Consider the following 23711-nt stretch of genomic DNA (forward strand, 5'->3'; position numbering starts at 1 on the left):
CCTGCTTCAAATCCGGTAGCAAGGGAAAAGTTCAAATTGCAGGGTGGACACTTCACGGCCGCCCACTTCTTCAGGCGCTCGTGGGCTTTATCTCACTGCGCAGAGAGGCACTGTCCCCGTGTCACAGATGAGGAAGCTGAGGCTCAGGTCACTGCCATGCCTAGCGTCACACAGCTCATCAGCGGCAGATGCAGGATGCCTTTTGTGCCGGTTCCCGCCGGCTCCCTCCCACCTCTGAGAACGATCTGAAGACTGGCAAAGGTGGGAGCCGCTCTTAAGTCCACACAAACCAGAGTAGGTTTCTAAGTGCTAGAGATATTGAGGTGCCTTCTCAAAAAAATTGAAAGCAATTTAGAACCTAAGTTCCAAAAATTGATAGGGTTCTTAATAAATTCTATGGCTGAATTCTTTCAGACAGAAATTTCAGACAATGCAAAAAAAAAAAGGGGGATAATGGCAAGTTCCTGTATCAAAAGATAATTAGAAATTTATTTTGAACTTTTATCAAAAATACAAAGATAATACAAGTTTCATCATGATTTCCCAAAGGCTTGAAATATTTCTTAACATGATTTTGGTCTTTAAGAACACCTGAAATTGGCAGTAATTTAAAATATGTACCAGAAAAATATTACACAAACCAAATATCAAGGATTTTGTATTTAGCCATCATCTCGTCACTGTGCTTTCCAAAAGCATCTTTAAGAGTTGAGAGATCGAAGAAACTGTTCACTTAACAAGCAACAGTGAACACTATTTCAGTCCTTAAACCCAGATAACTCATCGCTGGGGCTGGCTGTTTTGAACATGAAAAATCTCAGTTTATACCACAAATGCCCAGAACAACGAGAGAGATTATTAGCTCTTGAGTTTCAGAAGTTCTAAATCCTATTCAGCTACCAAACTTACTCCACTAAAGCAGCCACTCCCAGCAAAACACAACAATTTCCAAATACTTGAAAGATAAAGGACACACAAGTCTTTTAAGACATCAATGTTACAACATACTTTATCTTTCAAAGGGTGTTGAGAGTAGTTGGGAAACTTAAACTCTGTGAATTAAATAAGCATGGGTAGATTTGATTTAGGAATAAAGCTGTGGACACTGAACACATATATCACCCAGAAGCAGCCACTTGAGGCCCAGATGCTAATGTCAAAAGCACACCTGTGATGAACAGAGCCAGGCCAGAGAGCTTTCAAATCTGCAGCCTCTGATGCCTGATTTTGGTTGGTGGGTGGGGTGTCACCACGAAGGAGCCCACTTAGGGTAATTGACTAAAAACTCAAAATCATCTTCAAGAAAATCTGGGCTTTGATGCCAGAGGATGAAAGGAAATGCCTTTCTCTCCCGGATAGAGACCCCAATCTCCTCCCAGAGGGAAAACGAGCCTTTTGCTAACACTGGTTTCAAAGCACCTGAAGCTTTGAAAAGCTTCTTAGGGACCCAGAATACCGACAGGTAACTTTCTCAACCAGGTAAGTAACAGCCCCACTGAACTTTCTGTGCTCTGAACTACCTTCAACTGACAGATGAAAGGGGGTTTTCTGTAACAGTCTGAGACGTAAATCATTCAGGAGGTGTTTGTTTTCTAGATCTGACTTGAAACCGCGCCCTCTTAGGGCAGGTCGGGGAGCTACGTGCAGAGAAATGAAGTGGCAAGAAACAACCAGGCCTGTGGAGGTCCTACACGCCACAAAGATTCTGCCAAATGGTAACGTGCGTGCAAAGCCCAACAAACGTCCACCTTCCTCATCACCACACCCCCTGATTCTCTTAAGTACCGAATCAAGCTCCATGCGCAGAGTGGGTTTGTGGCACCCCTGCCGCCCTGTCCTGGGACGTGGGCACGGCGGTGGCTGTGGTGGAGCCTGGCACTGTCCCCAGGTCTGAGTGTCACCACCGCGGCAGACATCAGCTAAATGAAACACGCGAGTGGCCGCACGGCCCCAAGAGAAGGAAAGGAAACAAGCAGGAGGGCGCGTGTCACGCTGCCGGACAGGAGCCGCCTCCTGCCACCAAAGCTGCCCGCTGGCAAGAAGGGGTGCGAAGTGCTAACTGATGGACGCCAACCCGACACCCGTGCGCACTGCCAAGGCTGCCACCTGAGTGGGGCACGTGCGGAATCCAAGACCGACGTGGGTTTGGGGGAGGGGATGACCTGGGTCCCGAGGCACAGGCAGTGTCCAGTGGGTGCCGGAGCCCCGGCTCACTCCAGCTTTTTGGCCGGTACCCGTGTCCGAGCAATGATGATGGGCACCAGGGCGAGGCAGCTGATGACAAGCGCCCACAGGGGCCGGTAGAAGAGCCAGCCAGCGGCCACGGTCAGCAAGGTCAGCGAGGTGGCCACGCAGAAGGCAAAGGCCTTCAGGCCAATGTTGACCAGGTCTCGGAAGACGGGGAACCAGTCCACTGTGGGGAAGAGAGAGGTAGTGAGGCTTCCCAGGCCCCCGTGCTCTGCTGTTCTCCCCGCCCCGCCAGCCAGCAGCCTGTCTCTGAACCAGGTGGGGAGGAAGAGGAAGCGGTGGGGGGCATGTGGCCTGAGGGAGCCGGGAGGTCACACGAGGAGGAGCCCTGCTCCAGACCGCAGCCCGTCCCAGCCCCAGGCAGGGCGCGTGGTCGTGCTCTGAGGCCTCGTGTGCTGAGGGCAGAACAGAGACTCGCGAGACGGTGGCGAGCACCCGGCTGCTGCCCCTCACAAAGCAGGGTGGGCCGAAGCCCCTGGGGGGCCTATTTGGGCCCCTCAGCCCTTCCTGGAGGGGCCTGTTCGGTCACCCAAGCCGTTACCAGTTACCTGTGCGCCCAGCTCCACGGAGGGGCTGAGGGGACTCAACGGGCCCGAGCCGCCCACCTCGAGGACCCTGCAGTCTACCGCCCAACGTGATACAGTCTCAGATCTGTCAACCCTTGTGGAATTACCCGTCCTTGGCCTCCTGGCCTCTGCAGGCAGGCATTCCATAGCCATCGTCCACTGGGGGGGTCTGCACTCAGTTCCCATGGGCCAGGGATCTGGTGCCGCTGGGCCTGCACGGCCGGCCCGGGTGTCTGCCATGACGGCAGGGCCCCCACTTGGCCCCCACAAGCAGGCGTCACGTTTGGGCACTGACCGTGGGACCATGCGTCACACCACACCCCGCCCACCCTGTAAGGCTGGTACTGCTCTTTTTTTAAAATTTTTTTTTAATTAATTTATTTTTGGCTGCGTTGGGTCTTCGTTGCTGCGCACAGGCTTTCTCTAGTTGCGGCGAGCGGGGGCTACTCTTCGTTGCAGTGCGCGGGCTTCGCGGGCTTCTCACTGCGGTGGCTGCTCTTGTTGCGGAGCACGGGCTCTAGGCACACAGGCTTCAGAAGTTGTGGCACGTGGGCTCAGCAACTGTGGCACATGGGCTCTAGAGCGCAGGCTCAGTAGTTGTGGCGCACAGGCTTAGTTGCTCCACGGCATAGGCCGGTACTGCTCTTAACCTCAGTTCACCCACAAGATCACTGAGGCCTGGGAGTTAAACTTACAGCTAGAAGGTGGCATAACCAGGATTTAAACTTAAGACTGTCTGAGTGGGACTTCCCTGGTGGTACAGCGGTTAAGAATCCGCCTGCCAATGCAGGGGACACGGGTTCGAGCCCTGGTCCGGGAGGAACCTACATGCCGCAGAGCAACTAAGCCTGTGTGCCACAACTACTGAGCCTGCGCCCTAGAGCCCGTGAGCCAAAACTACTCAGCCCGCGTGCCACAACTACCAAAGCCTGCGAGCCTAGAGCCCGTGCTCTGCAACAAGAGAAGCCACCGCAATGAGAAGCCCGCGCACTGCAGTGAAGAGTAGCCCCCGCTCACCCGACTAGAGAAAGCCCACGTGCAGCAACAAAGACCCAACACAGCCAAAAATAAATAAATAAAACTAAAAAAACAAAAAAAGACTGAGTGCAGAGCCTCAGGTCTTAGTCTCTGCGCTAAGCCCCGAGAGGACAGGGACCTTGTCCGTCCTGTTGGCTGCATGGCCTCCGGGGCCCGGAGCAGCGTCCTCCGCACAGCAGGCACTCGGAAAGTGCTCATCACAGGAGTGGAGGTGTGAACGGGCGCCCTGCGCTGCAGCTTCCTGAGTCCCTCCCCTGCACTGTCCCTCTGTGCTCTCATGTCTGTTCTGACTCTGGAGAATCAGCCTTCCAGTGTGGAGAGAACCAGTCGGAGAGTCAAAGGAGGGCCCTCTGAGACAAACTTGACGATGGTGGAACTGGGCTCTGAGAGGGAAACGGCCTGTCCAAGGTCACAGCCACGAGGGACCTAGCGATTGTGCCCAAGACGCAGCTGCCTTTCTGGGCACAGTTCAGCTGCCCAAGGGGAGCAGCCTTCCTTTCCCTTCACATCAGTTTTCCCAGCTGTAAAATGATCTGACAGTCTGCGGGTACTGCAGCCAGACTCTCCCCAGCTGGAGAGGGTAAGCGGGGGACGGGTTTCCGGGCCCAGAGACGGTGGGCAGAACCATCTGACTGGACGGGGCATCCCCCGAGAAGCCCCATCCTCCCGGAGAGCAGCCAAGGCCCAGCACTCAATCACCCCGGGCACTCGGTCCTCCTGAGCCAGGCTGGCCCACTTGGGCAGCTCTGGGGCTCAAGCGGGTCAACCTTGGGCCATGGGCAGCCCGGCATGCTCTCCCTTGCGCTCCAGACTTGCCAGTGGCCGTGCCAAGTCTAGCCCAGGATTTGGGGTGGGGGTGAAGCGTAACAGTTCCTGAGTGTTTCCTATTTGCCAAACATTTCACAGAACTCTGCAAATTAGGTGTGAGGAAACCGAAGCCGGGCCAGGAAAGGAATCCAGAGCTCTGTTCAGGCCTGGCACGGCCGGCCAGCCTCCTCAGCACGGCTATTCGGCTGTGCGATGAAGGGGTGAAGGGCGGAGGGGATGGGCGGGTGGACAGAGCGGGGAAACCCGCAGCCTCGGGGGTCAGCATCCGCCCGCTCTTACTCCGGAAGCATCCTAACCCGCATGCTGCTTCCCCTGCTCACTCGTCCCAAAGCCTTGGGGGCACAGGATGGGCTGAGTGCACCCCACCAGGCTGGAGGGGAGAGCGGAGGTGGGAGGGGCCAAGGACGCCCCGTCTCTCCCCACCTACCCAGAGTGTAGAGGATCCGCGTCATGAGGTTGAGGCCCACAAACATGGCTACCCAGCCAGCCGCCCGCAGGCCCCACGTCTTCATGGAGTTGCTCTTCTGTTCTCGACGAAACACCTCCTGCAGGACAAGTGGGGAGGGGCCATCACGTCTCAGCTCCGGGGGGTCACCAGCCTACCCAGTCGGCAGGGCCAGAGCCAAAGGGCCCGGGCTGACCCAGGAGCCACTGCGTTTCTGGACAAACCAGAGGGAGGAAAGGGCACCACCCGGGCCTACGTGCCTCGCCCACCTGGCAGCACAGAGCAGGCAGGTTTGGGCCCTCAGATCACAGCCCGCCTCCTCCAAGAGCCGCCAGCCCACCGTCTCACCGAATAAACCTGACCCTCCTGCCGCAGCAGCGCCTTCCGGGGGTCATCTGTCCCCACGCGGCGTCAAGCCACGAGCCCCAGCACTCCTCTCTGGGGGGCAGCTCTGAGACCGGGGCCCCACCTGCGGGAGGCTGGAGCCCCGGGACAGAGGCCTGGGCTGGGCCTCCTGATTCTAGAAACTCACTGGGGCCCTGAAAGCTGCCTGAGAAAGGGTGACTCACAGTCGCCAGGCTGGGAGGGGCCAGCCCTGCCCTGAGGTTGGTAACTGGCTCTGGGCCACAGCCTGACCACACCCTCGTCCCAAGCTCAAGGAGAAGGCACAGCCCAGTGCCGCCTGGACTGGGGGCCAAAGGGAGGGAACGACAGCTGAACGCCCAATAAGCGGGTCAAAAGGTCACAGCTAAGCCCTGCCATATGCCCACTACCTTAACCTTCCAAACCCTTATGGGTTGAGAGGGCAGATTCAGAACGGCCCTCCACGGATACGCTGTGCTCATCAACAACATGCAAGCGCACTTTCTGCTAAAGAGAAGGATTTCCTGCCCGGAGAGGAGAGGCTAACTTCTAAAGCAGGCACTGAACTAATGGCACATCTTTGCACCCCTTCTCCTCGGGGCTTGGGTGAGGCATGACCCCGTTTTACAGATGGGGTGGGTGCCCTGGTCCATCTGGAGGCGCCCGCCCTCACTCGCCTGGTCCTGGGGCCGCGCAGCTCAACCCCTTCACCCCAGCTCACACTCAGCCTTCACGGGCCTCTGCCCGCCCCTCCCTGCGTAGGGCCACCCGGCGCCCTGGCCCCGACAAGGAGGGCCCTGGCCTGCCAGCACGACTGACTGGCCCCTTCTCTTCACTTGGGACTCAGCAGAAATGTCCCGCTGCCCGCTGCCACAGGAGGTTGCTGTCTCCATGTCCGTGGGCTCAGCGTCTGCCCCTCACACCAGGCTGCAGGGGCTCTGCCCACTGCTCCCCGCTTCGGGGACACGGGCTGCACACACAGGGAGACCTAACCCCTTCTACAGCTTTCTCTCGCCTCGGGGCCTGGATCTGCCTCCGTGGTGGCAGTCTGTGACACGCCACTGGAGGGCAGAGCACAGGTGCACAGGGGCCACTCACCTCTGCTGAGACGTCCCCGTGGTGCAGGAGCAGCAAGGTGTCCCCGGACTTGGTGGAGTATGGGACCAGGTGGTCACCCCGCTGCTGGGCAATCACGGTGACCTGGTCAGAGAACTCAGGCTTAGAGCTGCGGGGCCACCACCCGCAGGCCCAGCTCCCCTCCTCACCACGTGCCAATGAGGCAGCGAGCGGGGACACCCACGCCACCCCGAGCCTCTGCCTCCACGTTGGCCCGGGGAACGGCAGCTCCTGCTTCGCCGCTCCATCCGAAGCTCCGGGGAGGACCCCGGGCAGAAGCGCGTGTCAGGGCCGAGCAGGGGCTGGGGCCGGGGTGAGGGGGTCAGGAACGTGGGACCGAGTCTCTACAGAGCAGAAGCCGGGGCTGGGGGCAGAGGGGCTGCACGCGATTGGAAGAACCTCATCGGGCCCAGCTGCGAGACCCCTAGCACCGCACCCTCAGCCTGGGGCCCATGGACGTGCACAGGGCACGTGTGTACACGGGTGGGGGGGGCGCCCACAGCCCTCGCTTGGGCCCCAGCGTCTGCGCCCAGGAAGGACCCCTGAGTCGGCCCGGGGAGCTGATTACCATGTGAGCTGGGCCCAGGTCGGGGTCATCGCCGCTCAGCCCTGCGTAGGAAAACGAGACGCGCAGGTCTCCGACCTGGGGTGGAAGAGAAGCAAGTGAGGGAGGCTGGAGCCGTCAGCTGGGCCCATGGCGCGCCCCACTCCCACGACCTCTGCCCTTGCCCAGGTGGCCCCATCGCCCGGAAAGCCTCTCTCCTCCAATTTCACTGGGCGAGTGTAGCTGTGATTCACCGGAACCGGACCAGAGTCTGAAGCTGGGCTCTGAGTCCCGCGCGCTGTCGGGGGCGGGACTCTGGGGCCCTGACCTCTGCCATCTGAGCGCCCAAGCCCGCTGGGTACCTCGGGGTACTTGGGGTTTTCACTGTGGTAGAAATAGTCCCCCCGGCGAATGATGTCCACGTGTGGGTCCTCCAGCTTGGACAGGCTCAGTGGCTTAAAGTTGTCCACTTTGTCGATGAGGCCTGAGAGAGGTGGGCAGTTAGAAACAGTGCTGAGTCCGCTGCAGCTCCTGGCTGCAAACCCTCAGCCGGACGGCCTTTCCAAGCACCCTCACAAGCCCAGCCACGTGGCCACCTCCTGGCTCGCCCCCCGGGGACCCCACACACCCGGGGTGTCCACACACGCTGTCTCCCACCCAGAGTCCCTCCTCCGACTCCATCCTTCCGCAATGCCAGCCCCCTTCAGTCTTCAGCTCCTCCAGGAAGCCTTCCCTGTCCCCTCTTCCCCATCAGTCAGAGTGACCACAGCTCTGGAAGGGCCTTAGCCTGGCAGCCACTCCACCTTGGGTCTGGTCATCTGTGTCCAGGCCTGGCTTCCCTGCTGCAGCAACAGCACGAGGCTGGGGCTGGCTGGCATGGCTGGCATGGCTGGCACCAGAGCAGACAGCAGACAAGCCAGGCCCTGGCTCACGCAGTCTCTCCCCCGTCCCGCTGGCTATCTGCCACCTAAGTGTCTTCTCTCCGTCCTTCCTGGGTCAGGCTCAGGGACTGAGACGCAGGGACTGAGCCCCGGGAGTTTCTGTGGCTAGGGGTGCCACCCTGTCCCTCGCAAGCCTCTCTTTAGAGTCCCTTCGGGGCCTGTGATGAACCGCACCCCCCCGGGCACAGGGCTGGGCGCCACTGGGGCTCACAAGTGGAGCCCTGGGGCCTTCTCTGCGCTGCCGGCTCCAGGGCTGCCAAGGAAGGGCTCTCAGCTCTGCCTGGTCAGCCCGATAAGGACGCAGCACCTGGCAGCTGCTCCCTGGTATGGGTTTCAGGAGGGCTTCTACATGGTTCCCCACCTCCTGGGGACACACCTGCCCTTTGGCCTCGGCCCAAAGTATGACGCTGGAAAAGCGCCGGCTGACCCCATGCCCAGGGCAGCAGGGGACCCCTTTAAGCATCTGAGGGCTGAGTGCTAGGGTCCCGGCTCCTGGGAGGTGGCCAGGTGGAAGTGCAGGGCCCCAGGTCGATGCTGGCTCATCGAAAGGGGCCTGAGACTCACCCGCTGAGAGGAAAAACCTGCCAATCTGGACGAAGGGGGCTGTTGCGGTGAATGACTCCACGGCCATCGCACTGTGGGAGAGGGGGAGCTGCTGGTGAAGGAGGGCGCCGGGCAGGCGCTGCTTGGGTCCCTGTGGGTTGTGCTGGGCAGGGTCCCAACGCAGAGGGCTCCTGCACGTCCAGCCCAGCCCCACAGTCTGGTCTTTCCCCCCCTGCCTCAGCCTCTACCCGGGAGGAGCAGCCTCCTGCGGCCTCCCGTCCCCCAGAGCTTCCTACCCTCTTGCCTGGACCCCTGCCAGCGTGTCCCATCCTGCCCCCCAGCCTTCAGATGGCCCTTCCATGGACTTCACACCCTCCTGACCCTTCCCAGCCCGGCTAGCACCCAAACCCCACCGTGCACATTCAAGGCCCTCCCTGGCCCAGCCCAGTGTCACGCCTGTCTCATCACCCCCATCCCTGCCCCTGAGCTAACCTTCCTCTGCCGGAACCCCCGCAGGGCCGGGTCAAACGCTGTTGCCTCCTGAAAACCCCTGCTGACTGTCCTCCCATCCACGCCAACCGCTGACGACCCCTCCAGGCACTCAGTCCAGCCTTATACCCATGACCTGTTTGAGGGGAGGTCGCCTGGGGCCAGGGGTGTCAGGTCTCGCCTCTGTGTTCCTGGTGCCCAGCACAGGACCTGACCTCGGAACCCTGTCCCACATTTTCATCAGCTCACGAGACAGAAGCAACTCAATTCCATTACTCAGATGAGGAAGCTGAGGCTGGGTACCTGCTAGTGGCCGACAAGGCTACGCTCAGGCCTGGGGACCCAGCTCTCACCTGGGGTTTTTGTGGCCAATCTCTCGGTCAAAGTTTCTGCTGTTGACGATTTCCGACCTCCATTCAGTGTCTGTTTCAGGCAGAGGGAACAACGCAGAAACCACGGTAAACCTCAGGTTTGAGGCCCACTGGCCCCACGTCCTCTTATCCAAGCCTGCGACCACTCGGGGGCCAAAAGGGCGGCTACTGGAGCCTCGCTGGATGGATGGGAGAGCAGGGCTCTGAGGACCAGCACCCAGGGAGCCTGATGCTTGGTGAGGACAGAGACCACAGGTGTGCAGGGAGGTGCCCTGTCCGCCCGCAGGCCCGGGGCCCGGTACTCACTGTAGGAGTACCTCCTCTCTGTCTTCACCTGCCCGTCCTCGGTGTACTCCCTGCAGGGAAAGCACAGGCAGCACCAGAGTCAGCCCATCACTCCCGAGGCATCCCCATCTCTAAGCATCTCCGGCTGGAAGCAACCTCGGGGCTCCCAGGTCAGACTCCCCAGATGAAGCAGGCTTGGTCCACACCAGCCCAGAAAAAGGGTGCTCCCTGGCAAACAGCCAGCTCCAGGCCTCACAGGCGCTCACTAGAGAAAAGAGCTTTCTCATCCTGAGCTGAAACCGGCCTCCCCTGGCTTGTGTCCCAGCCGTGCCCCGTGGGCTCAGCGATCTGCCTGCACCCTCTGCTCTGCGACGGCCCTGTGGAGGCCCCTGAGGCTGCCCTGCCCCAGACTGAGCCACCTGGGCTCCCCGAGTCCCCTCTCCACCCTCACTCATAGTACGTGTGGTCGATGAGAGCCTGCCTGGGGCTCCTGTTAGATCTGATAGGACATGGCCCAGGAGCACCCCCCCGCCCCCCCGCACGCCATGGAAGAGAAGGTGGGACACAACTTGGCACAGCTCCGTCTGAGCCTGAGCTGGGGCAGCCCTGGACAACTTCCCCGGAAGGGAGCTAACCAAGCCCGCTTTCTCCTCCGAGCCCCTCTGCAGGAGATTCCTGCCACCTCCAAACAAGACCGTCAGCCAGTAATTGGGGGGTAATTGGACATTTCTCCGATAGGAAGATTTTATACTTTAAGTTTCAGAAGTGTCAAAGTGAGCGCCACCTGCACGTCACCCTAATCCCCACGCCTCCTTCAGCCCCAGCCAACTCTTCACCCGCCGGCCCCTCACCTGGACTCCTCGGTTTCCACCCATTGGTACATCTCCACGTGCCGCCGCAGCTTCACAGCCGGGAGGTGGACCCCGTAGTTTGGATCAGACAAGAGCTTCAGATAGAATCAAACAAACAAGAAAAATAAAGGACAAGAATGCCCGGCTCGGGGGAAGATGGGCTGGAGGAGAAACAGGTCCGGGGGCAGAAGAGCACAGAGAACTCCGCGGCTGCTCGCATGGGGAGACGAGGGAAGCTGCCGTCCGGAGTGCTGCACCTGCAAGCCCGTGACGCGAGCCGCGCGCGGAGCTCAGGCTGCTCGGCCCAAGGGCGCAGGGCCCACGCAGCGTGTCGGGTGTTCAGACAGGAGACCTGGCGCCAGACACACAAACCCATCATCACTGTTAAAGCGCCTCTTTGTGAGGCTCTTGCCTTGGGCCAGAGACTGTGCCGGGAGGGTAGCTACTGAATCCGCCCAATCTTCAGAACCGGCTCCTGGTCTGTTACAATTATTCTCCCCATTTGACAGAGGAAGACACCGAGACTCAGGAAAGATGGGTCCACATGGCTGCTGAACGATACAGCAGGAGTCACGCCAAGTGTCCCCGTCTCCAAGGCCCACGCTTTCAAATCCTCCATCAGACAATATCCTGCGATGTGCCCCGGCCTCCCCGGGTCAGCAACCACCGCCAAGCCTACCTTGGACGTCCGCAGGGCCCCGCGGATGTGCACCAGCCGCCCCTCATTCTCCGGAGCCACACTGTGGACGCTGTCGGGGGTCACCACCAGCGAGAGTCCCTCAGCCAGCAAGGTCGCCATCTTCACTGTGCGGCCCTGTGCACAGCGGGGAGTGAGGATTTCAACCACTGGACACAGCTGTGCCCTCTGCCCTGGGCAAGAGGAACCCAGGACGTGCGCTCTCCCAGGAAGGCCACCCAGCACCCATCTCAGCACCGCCCGTGCCGGGAAGAGCTGCTGCTTCTTCTGCCCTGCACCCCTCCCCCATTTTTCTCTGCCTCCTCCTCCCCTCCACTCCTGCTTCACTTGCGGCGATCGCACGCCTGTTCAAATCATGTGACCCAGGCCTCGGCAATCACATCCTGTGTCCACTGGCCACAGGCAGCGGTTCAGAGAGATGACTGAGGCCACTGAGAGGTCTCCCTGCGACTTTTGCTAAACTGATTTAGAAAGAGATGGTTCCTCTTTTCCCTGGGGTTGCTAAGCTGCTTGGATGTGACCCTGGAGTTACCGGGCCACCTTTGCCACCACAAAGGAAGAGCCTGCCAAAGAAACGTCCACAACAGAGAAAAATGGGCAAGAGATGGAGAAATGGAGATTCCTAGTGACCCAGCATGAACGCCTGGAGGCAACCATGCCTGAAACTGATGCTACCCAGGATTGCAGGTGTGTGAACAGATCCACTCCCCCTCCTGCTTACATCAGTCGTGAGGGGGGGGTCACAAAAGAAAAACTCTGATTAATTCAGCTCCTGCCCCCATAAAATCTAGACCCTTATTACCATGTCCAGCCTCCGAATTCACAGCCTTTGCTCCCTGACACTGCAGGGACCCTCATTCTGCACAGAGGGACCCCAAACATCATACCTCATTGGTAAAAATTAAGTAGAAGGAAAGCAGGAAGGTCATGAGCCCCACAAACATTCCACCCGAGGTCTCGCTCAGCCGCTCCAGGAAGCCTGGCTGGGACTTGGTTGTAGTTCTGACATGTTCTTTCCTGTTACTCATACTGGAATACTGAAAAAAAAAACATAAAAAAAAAGAAAATTGGTTTTCAATAAATAAATTGAATTTCGCTATTTATTTATACTGTTTTTTTTTTTGTTTTTTTTTTTTTTTGGCTGCACTGGGTCTTCATTGCTGCGTGCAGGCTTTCTCTAGTTGTGGCGAGCGGGGGCTACTCTTCGTTGTGGTGCGCAGGCTTCTCATTGCGGTGGCTTCTCTTGTTGCGGAGCATAGGCTCTAGGTGCAAGGGCTTCAGTAGTTGTGGCTCGTGGGCTCAGTAGTTGTGGCTTGCGGGCTGTAGAGCACAGGCTCAGTAGTTGTGGCACACGGGCTTAGTTGCTCTGCGGCATGTGGGATCTTCCTGGACCAGGGCTCAAACCTGTGTCCCCTGCATTGGCAGGCGGATTCTTAACCACTGGGCCACCAGGGAAGTCCTATTTATACTCAGTTTTTATTGAGTTTTAATTCTATATAATCCTGTTTAATTCTATAATCCTGTTTGGCTCAAATAAAATGCCCTTTTTTCTTGTCACTTGATTGTTAGTTGAATTTTCGTGGACATTTGCTTGGCAAAGGTGGTGGGATATCAGAGCCAGCCAGCAGAGGACACCTGGAGTCCACCCCAAACGGGTGCTTGGTGCCAGCACAGGCCCTTGGAGCCCCACTCCTCCGTATTCCTCAGGCACTTTGGTGGGTTCTCCTGGTACCTGGACAGCACTGCTTTAAATGACATCCTGAGTTTTACTTGAGCTGTTTCTCTTGGGACTTGGAGTCCTAAGGGGGTACTGGAACATCTCCTAGGCAGGGACCTTGGAGGAGCTTTGGAGTGAACGGGGTTCACTGGTCTCTTTTAAAAATTGACTTAAATTGGAAAGATTATGTATACATGGTCTGAACAAACTGCTAGTGAAATGAGAGACTGAGCATGCTCAGCTCCGAAGTAAAGGGACAACTTGCTCCTTCCAGCCACGAGCTGTTCTCAGGCGACTGAGAACCTGGGGGAAGTGTCTGAGGATCAAGTCTCTTAACGTGCATCGGTCGCACAGGGAGTCCCAGCACAACCACCGAATAAGTTCTGCTCGCCAGGTGCGCATCATAAAGGCTGATCACCCTGCGCTCTGAGCATCCACGGTGGTTTTAGACTGTGGAGGGAGAAGCCAAGAAGCTTGAGAGTCAAGCTGACCCAAGGGGAACCCCTTAGGGGGACAGACACACATTCGATCCATCACACTGCCCTCAGAAAGCTGTTCAGATCCTATCTGAATTGGGCTGCCAAATTAATAATGGGAAACCGTGCTCAAAGGCCGAACAGCCCCCTGATGGGCAGCCACTCTGGCTGGCCTCATGAAGAAACCAATGCTTTTGCAAACACTTATCTTAACTCTTAAATGGCCAGGATGGAGCTCTTTTGACATTCCAACGCTGTAGAGAAAGCTGGCTTGATAAAACATCTTTTCAAAATTCTGACCCTGAGAGAACAAAAGTATTCCTAGGAGAAAGCCTCAAGTTACAATTCTTATCACGTCCCTGAAATGTAAACACAGCCCACATTGCCTGAGTCTACAACCTTGGCTTAATAGACTCTAAAACTGGAAAAAAGAAGGGGGCGGGGGGAGCACAGTGTGTGCAAAGAGGAGGCCGTTGTGAAACTCAAGCAGGAAAACCAGGAGACTTCTGTCCGTGTCTGGCTGGATATGTGCATGTCTGTATGTATGTATGATCCGTCTCTAACTCCAAATGGTATTATCAACATTAATTGGTAAAAGAGGTTTACTTAATTGACTTAAAAGTAAATGCGTACAAATCAAATATTTCTAAATGTAATTAAACTAGCCCGAATTTTTAAAGGATCACATAATCTAGGATTAATCTTTAATGAATGAAAATGAGTCAGAATTCATGGTTTAATTAATACAGACATGTCTTTAGAGTCAAACATTAAGTGTAATACTTTAACTGTACCTAGGTTTACTGAAAGTTAATAAGCTCATGTTATCTCTGTTATAAAATTTGTCAACAAGAAAATTAACTTGGTATGATAATATTTTCGTAAGTAATAAATAAGTTTTGGGGTGAATTCTTTAAGAATAATTTTGTTTTATGGTATGTCTACATAAAAACAGTTTCTCCAGATTTTTCGTGACTTGAAACTTCAGCGTTCTGCCAAATTAAGTCAAATGATGGAATTCACTGAATGTCTAGATCATTTTCTTAATAAGAAATACTGAAACATTAATTGCTAAAGAAGTCTATGTTTACCTACTTTGATCTCTTATTACAGAGAGATTAAATATGTCTGAGACTATTAGTAAATATATTCTGTGCTTTGTTGGAAGACTGAACTATAAAGTGGCATACATTTCTAAAAATTAATTTTAAAAAGGGAACCCTGAGAAAAGAGTTTTATGCATGGCCAGGACTTACTAATATCAGATTGAATTTAATTAAACGAATGAAATTTAATATTAAAGGTGAAATGGTGAAAACTACAGTTTGTTTTTTTCTGTTAAGAGGACAAAGTTTTCTTGAAATATTGATCTCCTTTTGATAACTGACTGTAAAGTTTCTTTACCTCTTAAGTAATCTGCTGTAACTTTCTGTATTTGCTTTTGAAATCTTTCATTATCACTTTGGTTAAGTGAATAAATATTGTTTCACAGTGACTTATGATTCTACTTAGCCAAACATTTAAAACCTCTTGATATCGTTCACAAACTTCCTCAAATCAAATTCTAAATGAAGTTCTTTTGGCCTCCAGCTAACTTTGGGAAGCTTCAGAAGGCCCCTAAACAGCTCAAAGAGAAATATTAAACTAATTAGGCTCATGTGGTATGTTAAATTACATGGGAAACATTGTCAAATGAGTAATGATAAATCTTGTTAGGTTATATTATATGGCTAAATATATTACTATAAATATTCTAGAAATTACATGAAGTTCCTAAAATTTGAAATGTCCTGGTATGTTGTCAGTCATGATTTACAGTATCTTAAATGTTGTACGCCACAGAAATTGCCAAATTTCCTTGATAACTACACTGTAATCAGGTCTTTAACCATGCTTTTAAGTCTTCTGTCATTTATACACAGTTATGCCTACACAATAACAGATGCTTTTACAAAAACGTTTGTAGATGACTTGCTGTTATGCTCCCAAATTAAATTAGACTCGGTAGCAAAAGGACTTCCTCCTTGTGTGAGGGCTATTTCAGCCACGGCTCTCACATAAAGCCACTGAAGAAACAGTAATGGGGTCTCCTTTAACTATTTATGTCCCAAACTCAGGTGAGTTTCTTCTAAACTCTCACCACCCTCAGCACTATTCTATAAGCCAGCTAGCTTCCTATGAAGTATCATTGCTTTATGCTACCTTGGTTCCATGTAATAACCTTAACCCTGCAACTCTGCTTCCAGCACCACAGGAAGAAAACAACCACGACTGCATTTTGTTAACCAATTATCTTCTCGCTTCCAGGAAGCCCATATCGATAATGCTGATCTAATTTAATTTATAGATGGTCCTACTTACGGGATGAGCACGGACATTACCGAGCTGGACAGGCAGTAACGCCTACAGTAGACATAATTGAAAACGTTTACTCATCAGGAACAAAGTCAGCACGAGCTGAATTAACTGCCTTAACTCTACCTAAAGACCAGGTAACACACATTTATACTGACAGTCACCATGCCTCTGGAGTGACACACGACTTTGGAATGTCATGGAAACAACGAGGTTTTTAAGCTCTTCAGGACAACCTAATAAAAAAATGGAAAACAGGTTGCAGAGTTATTGTTACACGACTGCCAAAACGGTTCGCGATTCTTGAAACCGTAATTTTCAATAATTTTCAGTTTTCACCTACACCAAGCATTCCAAATCCGACAGTACGGAAACTACAGGAAATCAGCTCGCTGATGCCCCCGCCCATGAGGCAGCTTTAAACACTCATCCTATCCAGCCTCCAGAACGGCCACTGTTCTCAGTTAACCCTGCTAACCCGGTAGAAGATTTCCTTCTACAGGCTCAAGAAATTGCCACCAAAGAAGAGAAACAAATATGGCCACAAAAAGGGGAATTCTGACCCCACCACAGAAATATGGTCTAGACCTGATTGAAAAAAAACCACCTAGTGTCTGGAGCACAACGGCCATCACTCCAGCATGCACCCCCTGTAACTCACTGTGCGCCTGAGAAAACGGTTTCTGGGGAAAACAGTATTCTTGGAAACTTGCCCCCATGGTGGTTCAAGGGAAACATTACATTATTGTCAGGGTCTCACTGAGGCACTTACAAAACAATTGGTAACTCACTCTTTTTATAGCGAGCTCCCAGAAAACCCTACAGATCATGGATTATAACCTAGTCATTTTGTTTATTGGAAAGGACATCAAATAAATGATTCTTTGCAGCCACAAGGGAAAGAACCTTATCCGTTATTGTTAACTAATCCATGCTCAGCCAAACCGAAAGACATTAATTCATGGATTCACGTCTCTCATTTTAAAAAAGGCCCCTCCACCTAAATGGACTTCGACCCCTGTTTCTAACACCCTGTTTCAACTAAGATGAGCACCACCAAGCTAGGACGAGGGGACAACAGCAGCAGACAGCTGACCCAAGAGTCCAGACCAGGCCTGTAAGACCCATCCTACCAGTTCAATTGTACTATTTACCAAATGTCTGTCAAAGTTGACAGTTACTGTTTTACTTCTAGCTATGCTTTTGCCCCAGAGTTTAAGATGGAAGGAAAATTCCTTAGTACAGCTATTGCAAAGTATAGCTACTGGAGGCAAATTTAACCGATCGTTGGATCTGTCATCCAACTCTTCAGGCAACACAAGGCCGACACAGGCACTCATAACTCCTGTCATTGACTTTTCAGATGTTCCCAATGTTACCACTTACTTAGATCAATCTCCCTCTGGCCTAACCTTTCAGGTCCAAATTTTCTAATGTACTAATGTGTCCATGCCTTGTCTGACACTATACTACCCTCAGCCCTTAGGGACCAGACACAACTTACGCTAGTACCCACACCCCAGCCATCCCCGCCCCGAGCTCCATCTCTTACTTAACTTACAAATGTCTTGAAGAGAAAAACACAAGTAACTTGTGCCCGCAACTCCCCCAAGTCAAATACCATATAGACAGCTTTTGGAAAGCCTGCAAGAAACCCCCTGCCCCGAGCTCCATCTCTTACTTAACTTACAAATGTCTTGAAGAGAAAAACACAAGTAACTTGTGCCCGCAACTCCCCCATGTCAAATACCATATAGACAGCTTTTGAAAAGCCTGCAAGAACGACCGTGGTTTAATACCGTGTTAGCGAAACTTCCAATCGATGCGGCTATTCATGAGAGCTCTCTGGGAGGGAACACTTGCATCCCCAGGTTTTATCTTCTTCTATGGTATTGGAATTGACACACCTACCCAAGGATGGGCACATAAATGTCTTAACAGCTGGCAGGTAAAAGGCTTATGTTTGTTGGGCATTATGTTACCTCACTGTCTATACAGTGAGGCAGATGAACCTCCTTTCTCTCTCCATGACAGAGTCAAGAGATCCATGTTAGCAGGATATCAAGATATCTGGTGGCAAAGTCTTTTGGGAATCTTGAGTCCTAGGGCAGGAATATATGTAAACAGAGGTACGCTCAGAAATCTATCAGGCACCATTGGTCATACAGCCAAAGAGACTGCAAGCAGCACTGCAGCCCAACAGACATCCCTAAGTTCCTTAGCCCATGTAGTATTAGGTAACAGTGCTGCCTTAGAAAACGTATAATCTATAAAATGTTTCCCCATCAGCATACACCTCTATGTTTGTTTACTCCATAGGATTAATTTACTCAATTCTGAAGTTTCTACAATGGGAAAGTGATGTTGCAAAATCGAATAGCTCTTGATTTTTAACACCACCCTGCAAGGAGAAGCTTGTGCTATAACCCAGACTAAATGCTGCATTTCCATACAGGATGAGTCCTCTAATACAACTCATCTAACAGCTCACATACCAAGTACAATTTCCGCACTGAAGGATCCCCTTTCCCAGTCCAGGTGAAATCTCAGGGAAATGGCTCAACTCTGTGGATTCATGGCTTAAAGCTCCACTTGTGACTTTCTTATTGTCGTTGGCTTTATTGATTTCATTTACAGAGTAATAATCTCTTGTGCCTCTTGTATATTCAAAACTCCAGGGACTTCCCTGGTGGCGCAGTGGTTGAGAATCCGCCTGCCAATGCAGGGGACACAGGTTCAATCCCTGGTCTGGGAAGATCCCACACGCCACGGAGCAACTAAGCCCGTGCGCCACAACTACTGAGCCTGCGCTCTAGGGCCCACGTGCCACACCTACTGAGCCCGCGTGCTGCAACTACTGAAGCCCGCACGCCTAGAGCCCGTGCTCCGCAACGAGAAGCCACCACAATGTGAAGCCCGCCCACCACAACGAAGAGTAACCCCCACTCGCCACAACTAGAGAAAGCTCACACGCAGTAACGAAGACCCAACGCAGCCAAAAAAAAAAAAAAAAACTCCAACTAAAATAACGATGTCTAACGACTTGACACTATTGATCATATCTGTAGTTCTATATAATAGGTATGCACAACGCATATGCAGGGTAAAACTGGCATACGTCCTATTGGACAATTGACCATCAGTCCTTGCCAAGCATTTTACTAGCCTAACCCCCTAAAAAGAAAGAAAGAACCAGGCTATTCAGATCTGTCATCAAGGGACAGGATGCAGGGCAGGTAAGCAATCACCAACCCCGAGGGACCAAATATTTGATCACCTAATGTATTCTACCAAAAGATTAATGATCAAAAGGGGTAAAATGATGAAATGAAATTTATATTTGAAGGCAGGACATGAAAATTTAAGCATAAAATTCTCTGTGTGCGTTTGGGCCTCTTCTCTCCCTCCCTAACGTGCAGTCTGCATCTGCATTACACTGACCACACCTTCTCAAAGACAGGAGCGCCTGCTCGACTGTAAAGATTATTTTTTTTCCTTTCTTCTGATGCTAGCAATGCAACTTCTTAAAAGAAGTGTTCTTTCTCAGCTCTGCAGGCAGTCATGGTGATTTACTGCTCCTTTGTACGTGCCTACTGGACAATGTGTCTTTGATGAACTTCATATAAAATATCAGTACGTCATTTTGATGTTCGATCCTTTGATTTGAAAATGTACATGACTGTGCCTTTGACTTTTTTTTAAAAATATGTAACATACATTTATATAATGGTAAGTGCAACGAAGAACATACTACAGGATAATGGGATACAATGACGAGGGTGGGGAGTGGGGTGGGCTGGGGATGGCACTTGAGACTTGAGTCAGTATACACAGCCTTGGGAGGAGGTTGACTTTTTTTGTTTTTTTTTGGCTGCGTTGGGTCTTCATTGCTATGTGCGAGCTTTCTCTAGTTGCGGCGAGTGGGGGCTACTCTTCGTTGCGGTGCATGGGCTTCTCATTGCAGTGTGTGCCTTTGACTTCTAACATGTGGAACAGTTCTCAGAGTTTCTGAGAGTCTATCTCCTGGGTTATAATCCTGTTTGGCTCAAATAGAATTAACTTTTTTTCTTCTTGAATCTTTGTCAGAGTCTTCATGGAAACATGTGTTTTCATTTCCCCTGGGCATTAGGTACATACCTAGGAGTGGAACTGATGGATCATAGGGAAGATGCATGTTTTTTAAGAATTAACTTTTTTTCTTCTTGAATCTTTGTCAGAGTCTTCATGGAAACATGTGTTTTCATTTCCCCTGGGCATTAGGTACATACCTAGGAGTGGAACTGATGGATCATAGGGAAGATGCATGTTTTTTAAGAAACTAGCAAATTGTTTTACAAACAGGTTATTAGAGATATATTTCTAATTCAGTTCAACGAATAGAGGCTGAGTTTCCTTAGGGCAGTGCCAGGCCTCATAGGGGTGAGAATGTAGGGGTGAGAGGCTTTAGGGCCATTCAGTCAGGGCGACTAACAGTGCCAGGCCTTGCTGAGTGCCTGGTGAGAGGGCACCAGTGTAGATCCAGTGTTAAAGGAGTGACCCCTTCCAGCTGGGAGGGTCAACGCAGGCCCCCTGAAGGAGGGGGGCATTTTGAGTGGGCTCTCAGAGGCGGACCCTGGGGTGAGGGCATCCCCAGCAGGGGGAACAGCGGCCTCTCTGCCCTGGCTGGGTTGTGGAGGGCATGGGGAGGAGAGGAGGGCAGCTAGGCAGCTCTAGGTGGGTCATGGTAGGCTGCAAACTCCAGAATCAGTGGGTCAGGCTTTGTCCAGCCGGTAACAAAGCACAGTTTAGCGTGTCCGCTGCTGACCCAGAGTGTCATCATCCAAAGCAGGACTCTGGAGCCAGCAGGCTGGGTTTGAATGCAGGCTCTGCTACACAGCAGCTATGAGACCTTGGGCAAGCGATTTAACCCCTCTGTGCCCGGCACTTCCTCATGGGTAAAATGGGGATAATAATCCAGTACACAGGGTTGTGGTAAGAACCAGAGAACATAATTATTGGATGCTCAGTGCCCAGGGCACAGGGAGCCCCATGCCAGTGCTGGCTGGTGGGAATGCAGTCAGCTTTCTCCATCACTGATACCAAGGCTAGGCTGGGCTGAGCTGACAAAAGCCACAAAGATGTAAGCGGTTCCCAGATGAGCACTCAGGGTAAGCTAGCCTATCCTGGCACTGGGGAGTAAGAGGAGAGTCAAGTCAGTCTCTGCTTAAACGAAGCTGGTGCCATGTTCTCTGACTGTCGCTGAATGCCACCAGCCCAGGCCTGCCAGGGCCCAGATGTCCATTGCGTTCAGAAATGGTCTTGACTTTCCAGGCCATTTGGAAACATTAGTGGAGCAATTTGCTGCAGGCAGGTAGGTGACCATCAACCATCATCATGATGACAATGGCAAACACTCCAGTCTACCACAGACCAGACACGGACAAGCCCAAGGAGGTGGGCGCTATCACGACCCCATTTCGCAGACGGGAAAACAGAGGCTCAGCAGTTACAACACCAGTCCAGATCACACAGCCTCTAAGAGATGGACTTAGGATTCAAATCTGGGCAGACTGGAGGCCACTCTGCTACCACTCTGCTCTGGACTGCGTTCCTCACTCCTTGGGAGCTCGCTGCAGGCAGGCAGGCAGGACAGGAAAAGCCAGTCCCGCTACAGCCAGTGCAGTCCCCAGGTCGATGGCTGGAAGGCCTGGCTTCCTCCTGGGCCTCCCCTCAGCACACAGCTAGGAGCCAACATCAAGATAAGGGGCTCAAAGATGGCCTTAAGAGAAGAAGGTGCCCCTCCGGCTGGCAAGCGTGCAGAGTGGCATGACACACCCGGCCCACATTCTGGACCAAATGCCCAGTAAACATGGATGGTCGTGGAGATTTCCTCCCTGCCCACTCCCCTACTCCAGGCTTCGAATCAATGAGCAGTGAGTGGTGGGAACACGGGTTGACATACAGGCCCTGAAAATCACTTGCTGTGTAACACTGGGTAAGCTGCTCTACCTCTCTGATCCTGTTTACTCATTTATAAAGTGGAGATGGTAACAGTAACTCCATCACTGGACAGATTTTACAGTGATTAATAATCTTGTGGCCTCCCTGCTCCACCCCACCATCTTTAGATCTTTCTTCCTCACAGGGCCTGGTGGCCCCTGTAAATGTGCACCCCACTGCTGGGTGAAGCAACAAAGGTTTGGCAGCAGAGGGACCCCTAATTCATCTACATTCCTTGGCAAAGGTCAGGACCCAATGTATCCAAGATCTCTGCCCACCAGGACTGAAGACAAACTGTTTCCTTTTTTATGTATTAAGTACCTACTATGCCCCAGACACTATGCTAAGCACAGTCTCCCTTAAACTTCACAGTAACTGCTCCCATGAGGAAACAAAAATCCCAAGAGATTAAGGCCACACAACTCCTGAGGAAGAATCTGCATTTTCCCCCAGGTCAGCCTGACTCCAAAACCTGCCCCACACCTTCCCATGACCTGCCAAGCTGGCTGTGAGACCCTGGGCAAGTGCCTTCCCCTGCCGGGGAAGTTCCCCATCTGTAAGATATGGTGGTGGCGGTATGGTGGCAGGCCCGTGTCCTGCCACAGGCTGGGTCTCTCCCGGCAGCGGACCCTGCGTCTCACGGACCACCTCTAAGTGCACCATTTAAGGCTTCTCGGCCTCCCAGACAACTCTAATCCAGGCTGTGGGAGACACAAGCCCTGGCTTCTCAGGGGGTGTGGGAGGCAGAGAGGAGGCTTGGGGACAGAGGAGGGGCCTGAAAAGAGCGCGTAACAGACCAGGGGAGAGTGGCTAGACACTCCACCGCAGCAGGAGGGAGGAAGGGAGTGCCTGGGCTGGCAGGGCCGCGAGCTGGCTCCACACACACTTTCACAGAGGAGGGGAGTGTGAATCACCAGCTCCTCCCACGCCCAGCACCCTGGCGGGAGGTGCCCCTCTGTTTGTTGAATGAATGTTGGGCTTAAATAGAAAGATTCCTGAGATAAGGCTGGCTGCAAGGAGAAGCAGCCAGCAGCCGTTCCAGGGGCACCACCTTCGGCCAGGGCCTCTGCAACCAAATCCATGCTAGGAGGCCGAGGGCCCGGCCGTAGGGAAATGCCCCTTTCTCCCCGTCGTCCTAACTCCTCCGCTCCCAACCTAGCCCACGCCCCTTTGCAGCATCACAGCCGGGGTTTACATACCCCCCTGGGGCGGGGAGCTCACCGCCCACCCGGACAGTGCGTCGCGGAACAGCTCCGCCCGGGCGGATCGGCTTCGCCACCGCCCCAGTGGACTGGCCCCTTCTCTGCGGCCCCGTCCAGCCCTCAAGGTCCTTACATGGGAGAAATCCGAGGGCCCAAGCGAGAACTGGGAACAAAAGGAGGAGCTGCGGGGAGCCGGAGCCACACGTCCCGAGGCCCCGTCCCCGCCACCGCGCGCCCCAAGGAGTCCCGCCGGGCTGGAAGAGACGGACAGACGGCTCAGCTGCCAGAAGGCCCGGATACGGGCGCGAGAGGGAGGGGGTCACCGGGCAGGGGGCCGCGGCGCGCCCGCGGGGAGAGGGGGCCGGGAGACGGGGAGCCCTGGGTGTGGCCGGCGAACCAGTAGACACTCACGTTCGCGGCCATGCCGCGGCCCGGTCGCCGCCCGCCTCGCTCGGCTCAGCTCCGAGAGGGGCTTACGGCCGCAGCGCGGAGTCCCGCGGCCTCTCGCCTGCCAGAGAGCGGTACACACCCAGCCGAATCCCAGAGCCCGGAACGCGCCACAGAGTTACCGCCCCGCGAGCGCGGGCTTTTGAGCTCTCGCTCGCCGCGCCGCGCCGCGCCGCGCCGCCTCCCGGGAAATGTAGTCCAGGGTCGGGTG

General features: G+C 53.6%; 1 protein-coding gene across 1 annotated transcript; it reads right to left on the bottom strand.

The window, feature by feature from the left end:
- Positions 1–465: 465 nt before the first annotated feature.
- TMEM43 (transmembrane protein 43) lies at positions 466–23660 on the bottom strand. The gene is made up of 12 exons (XM_036868530.1): positions 23465–23660; positions 12212–12361; positions 11307–11441; positions 10628–10722; positions 9798–9847; positions 9474–9543; positions 8653–8723; positions 7510–7631; positions 7172–7246; positions 6586–6687; positions 5107–5224; positions 466–2413 (listed from the first exon to the last, which is right to left on the bottom strand). The coding sequence occupies exons 1-12, from the start codon at positions 23474–23476 to the stop codon at positions 2211–2213; spliced, it is 1203 nt and encodes a 400-aa protein (XP_036724425.1). The 5' UTR covers positions 23477–23660; the 3' UTR covers positions 466–2210.
- Between the last annotated feature and the right edge of the window lie 51 nt (positions 23661–23711).

This window comes from Balaenoptera musculus, chromosome 11, assembly GCF_009873245.2.
Source record: "Balaenoptera musculus isolate JJ_BM4_2016_0621 chromosome 11, mBalMus1.pri.v3, whole genome shotgun sequence".
In the NCBI taxonomy this organism is placed as follows: domain Eukaryota; kingdom Metazoa; phylum Chordata; class Mammalia; order Artiodactyla; family Balaenopteridae; genus Balaenoptera; species Balaenoptera musculus.